Below are 14,944 nucleotides of genomic sequence, written 5' to 3' on the forward strand. Positions count from 1 at the left end.
GACACTGTCCACATGTTCTACATGAGAAGCCAGAATACAATCCTGATTCAGTCAAACTCACACCGCATTTACACCTGGCATTAAAATTCAACCTGTAGCTGCATAAGTTATCCAGATAAGAAAAAAAGTCATGTAAATGCTACGTAATCAGAATATGATCAGATCTGGGTGACCACATCTAGAGGTGGTCTGGCTTGTATTGTGTGCAGATAGGTGTAAATGCAATCGGTACAACAATCTGGACAACTTCCAAGCAAGCTGAGGCGATACTAAAAGGTGGAGTTAAAACTCTGCAGACCACTGATTGGTCAGAGACAATCAGTTCACCCATTCTGTCTTGTCATCTTCACAATGATGTAGGATTTCCCAAACTGACCTGTTTTTTTCAATAGTCTTTTGTCTTGCTGCCTGCTTGTGTCCTTGTTGAAATAAACAACCACAAGACGACAGAACGTGAAATGTGTGTGTATAATGAGTGTGAGGTTGAGCAAGTGGCATAAAAGTTACAGTGAATGCGAGAGGAGCAAAGGAAAGGGTTTGTAGTAAGTTGTAAATCTGTCAGTAAAGTGGGTGAGGGTGAGTCAACATCAATCAGAGATTGCACACAGTTCGGTTCTGTGCAGACATTTGTGTATCCCCAATTTGTTATGATGGCCGATCCTGTTGATGCTGAACTGCTGCGCATGCGTGGAACACATCCTCCAAGCGCACTCAAGAAAGTAGTATAACAGAGCTACTTTGAGTATGTGGTGTCCGCAGCTGTATGTGTATGCATTCGTTTGGGAGTATAATCCAGGCTTAAATCTACAATGTACGTTACGGTGTGTGTTAATAAATGCTGCGGCTCCTCAAGACTAAGAAAAGTCTTGCCCATTTCCCAACTACTGAAGCCCTGAAGCCCCAGTAAGAACCCCACTTATATTTAAGGAGTATTCTGCGGTGGAAACGCAAAACAGATCTAAGGTTTAGGAACTTTTGCAGGTATGGGTTAGGTATGGATTTCATGGGTTCTATACTAAAAGTGCTTGGTGGTTCGAACCAAAGATGATTCCTTTATCATAAACCTACATAACCAGTGGCTATCCTGTTAAAGGCTCTTTTTGCTGCATCACAAACAAGTTGTACCATAGTCTTAACTGGAACCAAACTGAAACCCAGTCTCAAACCAATTGTGTGGTTCACATCGGACTTTGATTGACAGTTTTCACACCAGCTGAACAGAACTAAACAGGCAAGAACACCAAAGTTCATAAACTGCATCAAACGGGTTAGGTGTCAAAGCATCCACTGAAGTTGTAGTCTTATAATACTGCTGAATATTCAAGCCTTGACTTTGCAAGAGAGAAACAGACTTCCATGTTGACGACAGCGAGGAAAATAAACCAGCAAATCTAATGACACAACCCCTTTTATTGGCTTAAAATGTCCAAGATGTCCTTGCATGCTTTTAAACTGTGTTTTGGCAGTGGACTTGCTAATGTATCCCTGCATTCTTTCAATTGTTGATCAATGGATTTACAGCTTCAATTTGCTTTGTGTTCACTCAGTGCTTTTGTCTTTAATACACTGCCAGGACTCACATTTTTGACTTCCAGTGGGTGATCACTGAGCCAAATGCTTTTTGGAGAGTAAAGAGATACTCTGCTCATTCATAATTTCTTTTCTGGTTTTGCATTGCTTTATTCTTTCTTCTGTCAGGTTTAGTATCTGACAGCTTTTATTGGACTGGAAAGACTTTAAAGTAGAGAGTGTTTTTGAAACTAGAGAGCTCAGGCGGCTCCAGTGGTAGTTTGTGGATGTTAATTATTAATGAATATGTACTGTCCACATGTAGGTGTAGGTGTTTTTCTTAAGGTGTGGAGGCCTTTGAAACAGAACTCTCCCTGTGGCCTGATTGGTATCTTCTCTATCAGTGATCTGGCGCTGCAACCCGGCGTGATGGGAATGACAGACATCCTGTCATTATCGATTTTCTTCAGAGGGGAACGGATTGGGAATGTTACGCTCCTGCTCAGCCATCGATTGTTAGGAGACGGAGAGAGTTGGCACTGGCACTCATGGGAGTGGTTCACTGTTACTGAGAAGACGCCGCTTAACTTTGATGGAAGCCACCGCTTCTGGGGAGAAAGGGGCTTAGAGCGTGAAGGAGAGATGTGCTGACCTTATGTATTCATGCTGCAGGGTGCTGCACTTCACTGGGAGTTGTTTTATTTCATCAGGTTTCTGATGAAATCTCTCCCATGGTGGTTCGCCTCTGGGTTTGAAAAGGTGAAAGAGCCATTAAGGAGAGAGCCAGATAAATAATTTGTGGATCTCAAAGTGAGGAGATGAGACTTTAGTCCCAAGATAAGATATCTATCATTTGAAACAAGCACATTACAAAATAATCACTGGCATAAAATCACTACTAACATTTTGGTACCAATTACGTCTGAGTGGTTGAATTTTGGAGAAACATGTAAAATGTAATGCACAAGACATTCACCTGTAGGACATTTAATGAAGAAAACAATACAAATGTAAATCTGTGATTCAGCTTGTTGGTCACTTTGGACCAGTGTGGCTGACTTATGAGAGTCTTTTGCACAGTCTGCAGACACAGAGAAGCATAAGCGTTCACTTATTTGCTTTCTTTTTACCTCTGTTTTTGGTCTCCACCAGCTCCTGAGAGATATATGTGGCTCTTTAGCTGTTAAATGCTCCACTATGTTCACCAGCTAGTTGCTAGCATTGTTTGTCAGCTGTTTGGTGCTGAGCAGGTGATGTACAGCAGATCTAACTGAGCTTTTTTTTTGACTGAACCAAAACCAAATGGACAACCAAAACAATAAGCTAAAAGATGCTAAAACGGTTTGTTGGGCTGAGGGGAACAATAGAGTCGGGTCACAATTCTCTGTGGATTCAGCACCTTTCACATTACACATAAGCTGTCTCCATTAAAATGTGTTGCAAATTTTAACTGAATTTCAAGTAAATTTGAGAAAGAAAACGTGAACGCAAACTTGTTTTCATCCACTACCGGAATACAATTATTAGTCATTTTCCAGCAGGACATAGGTGTGTGTTTGACATGTTTTCTGTGTCATTAATTCTTCTTCTTGGTTTTCCTCTCAGTTGTTGCATCGACATTCATGAGGTGGTTTGCATTACCCATTTATGGTTGAATGTGGGTGTGTAGAGCGCAGGATGTGAGACTGATCCTCAGGTGCACTTTTCCAGGTGGCCTGTGATTTATAAAGGGTCCGTACGCATGGTTTTATAAGTCAGATTGTTTTTTTGTTTTTTGTTTTTTTGCTGCACGCCATTTTCGGCTTTTGTACAGACGCACATTTTTAGTATGGATCCTAGACGGTTTTATAAATGAGACCCCCATTGTTCAAGATAATGTCTGGTTTCATACAACCCTGATCTCATTTTCATAGTTTTGCCAAAGACCCATAAACTGTCAGATGTTCAGACAGATTATAAACAAACCTCCAGGTGAGATAAAGCTTTTTGGAAGAGGAAACGAAGGTGAACTGTGAAATCTCACATTTTCTGTCTCTTGAAAAAGACAGAAGATGACATCTAGAAGCCAGCACTGCATGAAAAACTTTAAATGACCAAACAGAGCCGAGCAAGTCTCAGCAGTGTGAACTGATCTGGCAGGCCCTCAGTCTAATCTTAACTGGTATGAACACCAAACAAGGTTAATTACCTTGGGTGTGGACCGATCTATCATACTTTTCTAAGGTCCATTGACAGCTTACCGAATGACCTACGTAAGTTGTTTACAAGCTGTCGTTGAGTTGGAAAATTGGACAGTTTAAATACTACGTCAAATTCTCCACCAGACCAGTTCTTTGGTCCGTGGTGAATAGAAATAAAGACACATTCACAGATCAGATTCTCCATAAAAGAGATATCGAACGCTGAATTGCTGCCAACACTTTTTGAAAGCGGACTCTTCATTTGCACACAGACTGTTTTCGCTGCTGCCAGCAGACCTTGACGTGAATCTTTCAGTCTCAGTCAGTTCGCCTACATTTTCTACACCCACTTGCCCGCAGCACAATCAGATGTCAGGAGGTCTATTTGGAATCGGGGGGATATTTTGCTTCAGACGAGGAGCGTTGTTTTGTAGAGTCATTGATGTGTCAGCCGACAGGACGTTCCAGGAACGCAGCGGCTGTTACTGTAACACGGTGCTCATTTTGGGAAGCTGTGTTGGCACGGTGCCAAGAGGGAAGCAGAGGGGAAGTTGAAGATTTACAATTTGGCTTGTGGTTAGTGCTTTTGCTGACTAACTCTGAGTGTGTGTGTGTGTGTGTGTGTGTGTGTGTGTGTCTGTGTGTGTGTGTGTGTGTGTGTGTGCAGCCTGAATGCATTCATCACAAGGCTGCAGTGTGCTGTCTGCCCGGCAGCGAGGGCCAGAGTGTTTGAGTTACATGACGAGGTGCTTTTGGCACCACATCGCCAGTAAAGGCTGTTCTTTGTAATTGTGTGTGTGTTTGTGTTTGTGTGAGTGTTTTTTGAGTCATTACTTAATGGGCTTCAGGAGAAGTGTGTCAGACTCAAAAACAACTGCAATATAATCCAAAAAGGTCTCAGGGGTGTTTTAAATGTGTTTGTGTGTGTGTGCTTTTGTGTGTGCATGTGTGTGTTTGTGTGTGTTTGAGCAGATAAGAGGTTGGGGGATGAGTAGGTGCTGTTATTGGCAAAGAAATGACTAAATATCTTGCTTTACTGTAAGTGGGTGATGTGTCAAGATTATGTCATGACCTGTTTCCCTCTCTCTCTCTCTGTCTCTCACTCTCTCTCTCACACACACACAGTTGTGCTTCCATCACGTCAAAGGATATTACATTGACTTGCATTCATTTCCTGGGGACTTACCCTACCCATGACCACTACTTAACCGTAACCTTAACCTAAACCTTAGCCTTAACCTAAGCTTATTTCAGCCTTTCCTCAAGTTTTCACCATAATATGTTTGATTTACATTATGAGGACCTGGTTTTGCAAGCCCCCAAGATATGAGTGTGTAAACAGATCTATGTCCCCGTAGTGTGAGTGATACACGTCCACAGACTCTATTCTCTTTTAAAACCAAAAGCCTGAAAGCAGCATTCTCTAAACTCTGATTTCGATCTCTATTTCAGCTGGAATGACTCAAACTGTTATCATGACGACATACCCATCTAAAGGCTCATTTATGCTCAGTGTTAGATATGTATATGGATGGAGCCTTCTGCCCATACTCTGTGTCCATGTTGTCCGTAGTTCTGCACATTTTCCGAAAGCTTATGGATACGTCCACCGGTGGTCGTGGTGGAAGTGTAGTGGTGTAGCCAATAGTTCAACCACGACATGACCACAGGACCGTCGCTTTAATCATGCCTGAAATGTTGTGCCCATTGAGGCCCGATGCTGACCCAAACCCATCCCTCATTAGCATATTTCAGCCCGAACCTAATTACTGCCTGACATTTTTCTTAACGAGCTTCCCTCTGTGCACCAAACAGTAGAAGTTAGGACAATACATGCAGGAACTTGGGATTGACAACAACTAAATTGAGGAGAAAAATGAAAATAAATGAATAAATAAATAAATAAATAGAGTACAGCCTGAACCCGACGTGAGCCCAGGAAATATGTGAGAAATAAGGCCCGACCTGGCCTGACCCTGTCAGGTCCCATTGGATGCCACTGGGTTCGGGCACAGATCTCCAGCTCTACACAGAACACTGCAAAGAAGTGTTAGAAATCTGAAAGTGTGTGGCTAATTTCAGCGTCAATTTCAGCATTAATGTTGTCCATATATCTTTACATTTACTGAGGGCTTACTGATACGGACAAAATGGAGCAGTACTATGGGGGAAGTGAAGCAGTGTAGCCAATAGTCTAAGCAAGACACAACCACAGGACATGACTGAGGTGCCCTCTAGTGGACGTATTGCTTAATATCCAAGTGACGGTTACATTGTTTTTTGTATGTAAAGGGAGCATAAATGACCCTACCTGTCCTCCATGGTCACCCCTCATCCATCCATCTGTTTGATTTGAGGCCAACACTTCCTACATCAGTGCTTTCCCTCTTCACTCTCTCTTCCTTCCTGGCAGTGCATGTCTCAGTTGAAGTGAAAAGCTTTCCCTGCCCCCTCCTCCTCTCCTTAAGGCCTGTTTTCCAGTTAACTTCAAAACCACGAGCAGCAACATGCTGCTATTTTTACCCCTGCTCCAAATTGGCCTGTTAAGATTGTTTATCTGTGTCCAGGGAGGAAGGCCTCTCGGCCAGGCCGGCCGCCACAGCACTGGGAGTGGACTGCAAGTTGTGATCCATTCCCGGAACTGAGCCCAAACAAAGCCAGATGTTTGAAATTCTCCAGAAGGAAAGGGTTTTGTTTTGTCCTCTGTCCTTTCCAGGATGGAAAATAGGGTGAAGAGAAATACGTCAGCCTTGTTTGTGTTCTAGAAGGCAGGAACTCTTGAGGCTGATCCTATGATGTTGACTTTTTTTTTCCGAAGAGATATCGATTGTCTATGAGTGCTGTAGTGTTTACTCACAGGATAATATCAGTCTTTGTTCTGACTCTTTTAATTTGTGCCAATTGTGGAGGTTGTCTCTCTTTAATCCATTCCTTTTGCTCATTGACATTTGGCATCTGTCCATCTTATGCCCCACTAGCATTAGGGCCTAGCAGTGTTAATCATTCAGTGAATCTGGTTCATTCAACACTTGGTTCAAAAGTGCTACTACCAACCCGATTGCCATGTGCTTTGGTTTTTACAGTATAATCAGTGTCCCCAGAGAAACATTGTTGCTGATTTTGGTGAGATCTTGATGTTATCTCTAGTGCCAACCTCAGGACAAACCATCCTCTAGCCCAGTTTGCAACCTCAGCACTCCATACATGACTCTTAGTTTTCTCTGACCTTAGGGCACAAGTTAAATTCTGGTTTCTACTTTGTACTCCAGCCGTGGGTTGTTTCTCCAAAGGCATTTCTGTCATCTAGACACTTTTCTCTGCCGGGAATGATAAAATGTTGGTGGAAACAATGTTAAATTTTCACATACTGCAGAAATATTGGATTTAAACATCAGTTTAGCCCTGAGCAAACATTTTGTCTTTTTGTCTACAGACAGTGGTTCATAACTACAAGAAGTATCTGAAGTATATGGAATCCAATGGCTGAGATTCTACAAAGTTTGCTGTTGATATCCATGGCCTACAGTGGATGAATTCTAATGATTCTCCTGACCATTACACTAATTCACAATATGACACTTGTGTCATATGAAGAATCATGTGGTTTGGTGTTTGTGTCCACCGGAGGACTGTAAGTTCAACATTCGCTCTCCTTTTAGCTCATTTTTGGTCTCTACCGACTTCTGAGGAAAATATCTGGCTCTTTAGCTGCTAAATGCTCCACTGTGTTCACCAGCCTGTTGCTAATTTAATCTGTCTGATGTTTGGTGCTGAACAGGAAGTGGACAGTGGCTTCATCAGAACATTTTCATAAGCTGTGTTTTGATTTAAATGTATTGCTCATTTTAACCAAATTACCAGATAGCAAAGAAAATTTGAATGAATGCTTGTTTCCATCCACTGAAACTGTTATTGGGAGTTGGATCATGAAGATAAGCTGTAGGTCCAGTCATAAAACCATTATATCAATAGAGTGTGACAAGATGATGTAATTAAGAGCACCAGTTGAACCTTAAACAGTGAAAAACAAAGTAGAAAACAGGATGGAAATACAACATATCTGTTTGTTTCATGTATTCGTGTGAGGTAGGTTCTATTAGATCTGTGTGGAGTGATCATGGATGTATTATAGAGCCATGGAAGCCACGAGGAGACCACTAGTGCGGAAACAGCTGATCAGTCATGTGAGTTAAATGCTGCTACTTCTGAACTTTTTCAGAAAAAGTGTTTTCATCTCCTGTTAAGGACATTATCTCTTTTTGGAAGCAGACAAAAACCACCCGGCAGTCTCTGCAGGTTTGTCACTGTGAGCGATACCTTTTAGATTACAAATTTTAAAAAAATTCTTCACAGAAAAATTTGTATTTAATGCAGCTTTAAGAGGAGGTAAGATTATGGCATAGAGAGATGGATATAGCTGCACCCTGGATTAGAAATGTGTGTCTTGCATGAAGCAGTTAAATGTACTGTATATGGGTTGTAATTTGCTTTTTTAGTCCAACACTTTTGTAGTTGTAGGGATAATGAACCCCACATGTCCACTGGATGTATACACTGGTGTGAATGGCAGTGGATGATCACTGGCAGTCTAGCATCACACACATGAAGCCCTCATTTTGCTTAGTCAGAGTGTGTGTTTCATGCTTATTTCATTGTGCCTGAGTTAAATGTTGTCATATCACTGCTGTGTTACTTTATGCTCCGGTTCCCATCAATCAGCTGACATCTGTTCTACAGAAAATAATGGAAGTCTCCTCCAGGAAATAATTTCTGAAGAAACATGCTGTCTTACACACTGAATTGTCACGCTCATGTCATCTGGGGTATCTTTGTTTTCCACGACAGCAGTTAATTATAAGCTACAGTAGCTTTGAAACCATGCCATGAAATATGGGTTAGAAAAACTGCTTATGGCGTGAAATGCAGACACGACAAAGGCCATGATAAACTGTAAAACATGCTGTTATTCTGCAGAAGTGTGTCTCTGCCTGTGCAGTATCTTTGTCAGCTGTGTTCAGTGTGTGTGTGTGTGTGGCACCGCGAGGCTAAGCTGCCTCGCTGACTTAAAGTCTCGTCATGCTCCTTAGTTGAGATTGATGCTCTCCGCTGCCGCCATCAGCAACGCCTCCATTAGCATAACTCTGCACGCTGGGGCTCTTGGCCGCCTCCCTCTGGGCTTTTACTCTGCACGACCTCCGCCTGAACCGCACCACTGACGCACATTAACACACACAGGAACCCGAGGCTATACACACTACTACATCATGAGCGGCTTTATGGTAATGTCATTGAAGAGAGGAACAGCGGTGGTCTGTCTCAGAGCCTGACATTTATCTATAAATCCAGACACCGGTTAACAGTAATAAAGAGCTCTATGTGGCCAAACAAATGAAGGATAACGAACTGTGTCCCAGAGAAACTGCACCCAGGGCTAAGGCTTTGGATTGTTTGTCATGGTTTGATTTAGTGTAGGAAGTATGATGCATTTTGGTACTAGGCTTTGATGATGCCATTATATAGATAGTCATGATAATATGGTCAATATCTTCATTAAAAGTTGGCGATCTGGGGCCAGTTGCACCAACAAGACTCTGGTCTTAAGTTAAGTCGGTCTGAACTCAGCATTCTAATAGTTTGTGTCCATAAGGGTGTTTCTAGACACGAGGGGCTGCACCAATTCCCAACTTTGGACACTTGATGAGTGTGCCACTAGGTGGTATCACAGCAAACATGCAAACACTTCCTTGCTGCACCTGATCAGAAAGGGTCGTTTTCTCACGGATTTCAAATGGGACAAACATGGCTGCCCTTGGATATTTTCTCATATGTTACGGAAATAGTTTACCAACATGTGTTACTGAAAACATTTTAGGTGAGAGACAAACCATGCGGTTGTTGAATCTGTCTACATTTTAGATGGACACCAGTCAGTTTAAAAGTTTATCAGAAGTTTTTCAGAGGCAAGGAGTTGTGTTTGACGCCCCTGATTTGCATAAAGTAGCCTAGACCTCATCTTTACGCCAACATGATGCCCTGTCTCTCGAAATGCAAGGCAACGCAACCAGAATGAGCGGATGAAATGGCACAATTGACTGCTCCTATGGACACATACCATAAGTCCAACCTAATAGTCATGACGGTTACACCATCTAGGTTTAAGCCTTCTTGTTGCTAAGATGGGGGGTAAATCTTACATCTCGTCAGGAGCAGGCAAGTCAAAATCTAGACTGATATGTGCAAATATACAGCCTCTAGTCACAAATATCTTTCATTCTGTGCCAGGAACACTCAGAGATGTGTTATTCAATAGATCTGTGTGGAAAATGAATGAGTCAAACATAACATCAGACATAAGGATTAAATGCCATGGGTAGAATTAACAATAAGGCCCAAATAATTAAGAATTAGTCATAGACAGTGTTTCACAAAGGTGATTTACTGCTTTTTAATCATTATCACGTCAACAGCTTGGCATTTGGCAGTAGTTTTCTTGCCTCACTGTGAGATGAAATTATGTTTTCTTTATCTTGTATATACAAATCAGCAAGACAGCTAAATATTGTCAACAGTGTAGCCTAGCAACGCATGCTGCTAGGTAACAGCCATAGTCTCGTGGGAATTCACATGAATGTGCATTGTTGTGACCTGGCGTGTTTAAGACTAGGTTTAAGTCTGGTTGGTCCAACAGATGTTTAGTCCATTCTAAAGACTGATGTTAACTAAGACCGACTTAAAAGATAGGACCAGGCTTAGTAAAGACCAGCTGGTGCATGCCGCTCCTGAGAAACATTGCCCATCAACTTTGACTGCGTTTGTGTAGAAGCATCACTGATGTAAACACAGAGTCCTCCTTTCCTTGTCCTGCTGGATGCTTGCATCCTGTCAGCTCAGAGTATGACCCCGCCCATCAAGTGCAACAGCCTGTTGTTTGACCGTCCTCCACAGTCCATTTAATTTTCCTGACCGGACGGTAGCCAGGAGCACCTTTAAATCTAAGCTGGATTAGCATGGCTGTTATCCCCGCTCACTTCCACTCCTCCTTTTCCAATGCCTATGAGTGTATTTCTGACACAGGTAATATGCCGTAGCATAATGTGTTCGATGGCATGGCACTGGTCGGATTTTGATAAGACATTAATTGCCCTGAGTTCAGCAGTGTTCGAAGCCATGAATCTAGCAGCAGACAAAATGAGTGAAAGAGCAAACATGTTCTCTTAGCCAGGGACATTAATAAGTGGAAACCTAGGAGACAGGTGGACTGAATGTTACAGTAAGATGAGGCAGAGAAATTCACTCATTAAAAGTGGGTCTGTCTGTGGCTGCAGTATTGTTGGCAAGGTAATTAGTACTTCCGTTTTGCCAATTTTTTCTCCGACGATGGTCATTTTTTGATTTATTACAGTAAATATATTAATTATTTCTCCTTTGATTAACCAGTGATTACATGGCTTAGCAATGTGAAAAAAAGTTGAGCCAGCTTTTTTGCTGGACGACCTTGTTTTTTTTGTTTTTCTTTCTTGGCGAAGCCCTCTGTTTCAGAAGGCTAATGCCTACACAATAATCTCATTGAAATGATTAAGGCGGTGTGTTTTTCCATACCTCAGCCACTGTTGCGAACACAGACACGTATTGAGTTGAATGCAAACAGCAGCTTTGCCAGCTATAGTTTTATTTTGTCTGTTGCAGCTGATTGGCCCGCAGGAGGCCTGCACCGTTCCTAGAGGATGTTATCATGCAGTGAAAGAGCTCATTGATTCAAAGAGCAGAAGAGGCATTTGAAGTTGGATAACAATTAGAGTTTGTGCACTTTACACACACATACACACACACACGTTTTAACTTGAGTGAGCACACACTCTCCCCCACATTGCAGACACCTGTATGCCGTGGCTGCTTTCCCACTGATGAATGGTTGAGTCTGTGCCAACTTTCACTCTCCAGTCCCAGGAAATGAAAGGAAAAAAATCATCCTTGACTGCAGTATTGTTCTTTATGGAGCTGCTGGAGGTTGGTGCTATTGGTTTAATCCATATTGGCAGTTGAGTGGTGTCTGCTCTGTGATTCACTGTCTGTCGAGTCTATCAAACATCTGTACTTGGCTTGACACCGTGTCCTCTGATTTTCCCGGAACAGATACATGTGAACAATAAGATGGCTCACAGTGGGAGGTTTCTTGACGGGAAGGGAGGATCAGTATCGGGTCAGCGGCCCTGAGGTGCCAGATCTGTCTGCCGGGCTGCCTGCTCCAGGAGCCGTCCAATGGGAAAACTTAAAGGAGCCACGAAAGCAGAGGGTGATTAATGGTTTTTAATACAGCACATGCAGCCAAGTCTTTCTTCTCTCTTACAGGAACAATTGGGGGGTTTCATTCCACTGCATTACGGTGCATACCTCCTCCAGGCAATGCATAACAAGTAATATTCATTGCAAAGGAAGATGACAGCTATTCAAGGCATTAGTGCCTAAACTGGAGTCCATTGATTTCCACTTCATGAGAAATAGTTTAATTCTTCTCTAATTTTACTCTCTAGAAATCAAAGCCGAACATGATTACAGGTCCAATTGCTTCTGTAATTTTCCCCAAATTTAATTATCAATATTAACTTACTGCAAAAACCTCCTCAGGTGGATTCCTTGGGACAAAATCGTATCAGATTTATGGTCTCAGATGTCTGGTGAAAGCTTAGGGATCTCACGCCAACTGGTTTTGTTTTTGTTGTGTTTCATATGCTTGGCACCCTTGGGTAAATGAAACAACAGTCCATTTCTCTCATACTAAGCACCAAAGTGCAACAAAGTACGTCCTCAGCATGAGAGCCCTGAAATACTTATCGGTCCTTTTTAGAGTTGCATTCCTTTCAATAACATTTTGTCCAGCTCAAACACTGAGCAAATATAAATGATTGTGATTCCCTGGCTATTGTGCGTATTTTCCATTCTTCTAAAGAAGAGTAAGAGGTTTTGGACATAGTTGTGGGGTTGACTGACGCCTGAGGGCTGGCGTTGCAAAGAGATGTGCTGTCATATCTCGTAACATTAGAGCGTGCAAACATTTATGTACGACATCTTTCCACTTTCTCAACAAGCCCACATTGCATTGATTGTGTCTCGTTTATAACGTCCAACATTTGGGAGAACCCAACATGCTATTAAGTTTATGTTGCACAAGGAAAGTAGAAGCTAGCAAGCTAGGCTAACTTAGCTGTCACTGCAGAAAAAATAAATAAAGCCTCAATTTCTTCTTTTTGACAATGAAATTTTTACCCAGTAATTAAAATCAAACCATGATGGATAAACCATATGCTAATTTTTATTTTTTTTTTTTTTCTTTAGCAAAGATTAGTTGCACCAACCAGCAAAAAGTTGACCCCATGACACGCTATGAATCACAGCCTCTCATTTGTGTAACGAAGCAGAAATGCATAAAGAAATGTAAAAAGACAAATAAATAAGTTTGAGGAAATCAATGGGAAACCAAATGTATAAAGAAAAGTAAACAAATGTGTATAAATAAAGCAATAAAATGAAAACAAAATAATATTAATAATATAATATAATATAATATATTATAAACAATATAATAATATTATTGTTGATGCATTTAATGTCACATTAATTGAGACATTTATTTATTTATGTTTGTTTTTTACTTTGTCAGTTTGTCAGAGAGAGAGAGAGAGAGAGAGAAGAAATAAATAAAATGAATAAATTAAGAAAGAAAATAGGGAATTAATACAAAGGTTAATAAATAAATTAATGCCACATTAATTTTTAGTATTATTGTTGTTATGTTACGAGTCACAAAGGTTAATTTATCATGATTTTTTTTTGAACATGTGTCAACTCATTTCACAAGCAGGGTGGAGAATATTACCGTTATCTTTTCAGAGTGTCAAAATCACCACAGTTATGAGCTGATGGCGTTTTCAGTTGACAAAGCGGTCATCTTGTTGTGAAACTTGTCATGCTTTCACATCAGAGCGTCCATTTTTATCAGTGACTCACCCACACACACACTTTGATGCATACAGATCACCGACTCTCCATTTCTCACCTGAAGGCGTGTGATGATGTGGTCTGTGGCAGGTGGTTCAGACAGTGGTGCTGCAGTGTGACTAACAGTAGTTGCTAAATGTTGTGAACATCCTGCTCCTCCTCCTACTCCCACTTTCCCTTTTCATCCCTCCATCCATCCATTCATTCACTGATCTATTCTGTCCTCGAGGTGAACTGTGGTGCAGATTCTGGGATGAAACGATGATTCAGAGGAGACACATCTTTGACCCTAAAAAACAGACTTGTTATGAAAGGAGCTCAATTATCAGCGCAGTGGAGTGCCGCACCATGACTCAGCAAAAGTGGAAACGAGAAAAAAAATAATCTTATATAAACGTGCAAACGTCATCATTTAACGTCATTTCTACCTCTCTCCTTCCAGGGAGGCAGCGTGGACAGACGGATGGACGGATGGACGGATGGACGGATGGAGCGGCAGGGAGGATGACATCACCATCACCCGTGGGAGCCAGGGCCTGCCATTCATGCCAGCGGTGTGTGTGTGTGTGTGTGTGTGTGTGTGTGTGTGTGTGTGTGTGTGTGTGTGTGAGCCTCTGTCTCTACGTGTCACTTCCTGGGAGAGAATAGAGCAGGAAGCCGGAGTGAGAGCCGACAACAAGCACTCGCCTCACCTCCACAAGGAAGCCTTTCTCTCCAGAGAATCCAAAGGAGGGATGTGTGTGTGTGTGTGTGTGTGTGTGTGTGTGTGTGTGTGTGTGTGTGTGTGTGTGTGTGTGTAGGAGTGTGTGTCCCTCACTCACTCCTGCATTCATACTGCAGGGTGCTGGTGTTGGTTCGGGGTTTGCGTAACCTGCTACTGTTTCCATTTTCTTTTAGTTCCAGTCTGGCTCTTTTAAAAGCTTTGAACAAATTGCGATCACTTTCTCTTACAGACAGTGGTGTGCACAGACTTTTTAGGGACAGGGCGCCTTGGCAGAGGGGCACCCACCCCTCCATGCAAAAAAAGACAAACAGAAAGAAGAAAAAATAGGAGAAAATGAAATGAATTCAGTGAAATTCTCTGGTTTATCATGGTATGGAACTACAAAACACAAAACAACTACAAAAAATACAAAAACTGCTACAAAAGGTCGTAAAACTACCACAATGTGACACAAAACATCTTCAAAGAGACAAAAATCAAATATATAGACACAAAATAACTTTGAAGGGTCACAAAGCAACCACAGAGTGACACA

General features: G+C 41.8%; 1 protein-coding gene across 10 annotated transcripts in view; it reads left to right on the forward strand.

The window, feature by feature from the left end:
* Window positions 1–14,944, forward strand: part of LOC146306522 (uncharacterized) — a 36,839-nt gene that overhangs the window by 18,610 nt on the left and 3,285 nt on the right. For 4 of the 10 annotated variants that reach the window (XR_014768978.1, XR_014768977.1, XR_014768980.1 and 1 more), the window contains 2 exons: window positions 11,823–11,982; window positions 14,128–14,239. Coding sequence is in view for 2 of the 10 variants with exons in the window: in XM_084711002.1 (XP_084567128.1) it covers window positions 14,128–14,239 (112 nt within the window). In the remaining 8 variants the exon portion in view is untranslated. Of the gene's footprint in view, window positions 1–11,562; window positions 11,697–11,822; window positions 11,983–14,127; window positions 14,240–14,944 lie in introns of all 10 variants that reach the window. The other 6 variants (XR_014768981.1, XR_014768982.1, XM_084711002.1 and 3 more) reach the window with 2 other exon arrangements.

Source organism: Lutjanus erythropterus, chromosome 22, assembly GCF_056507025.1.
Source record: "Lutjanus erythropterus isolate fLutEry1 chromosome 22, fLutEry1.hap2, whole genome shotgun sequence".
Lineage (NCBI taxonomy): Eukaryota > Metazoa > Chordata > Actinopteri > Lutjaniformes > Lutjanidae > Lutjanus > Lutjanus erythropterus.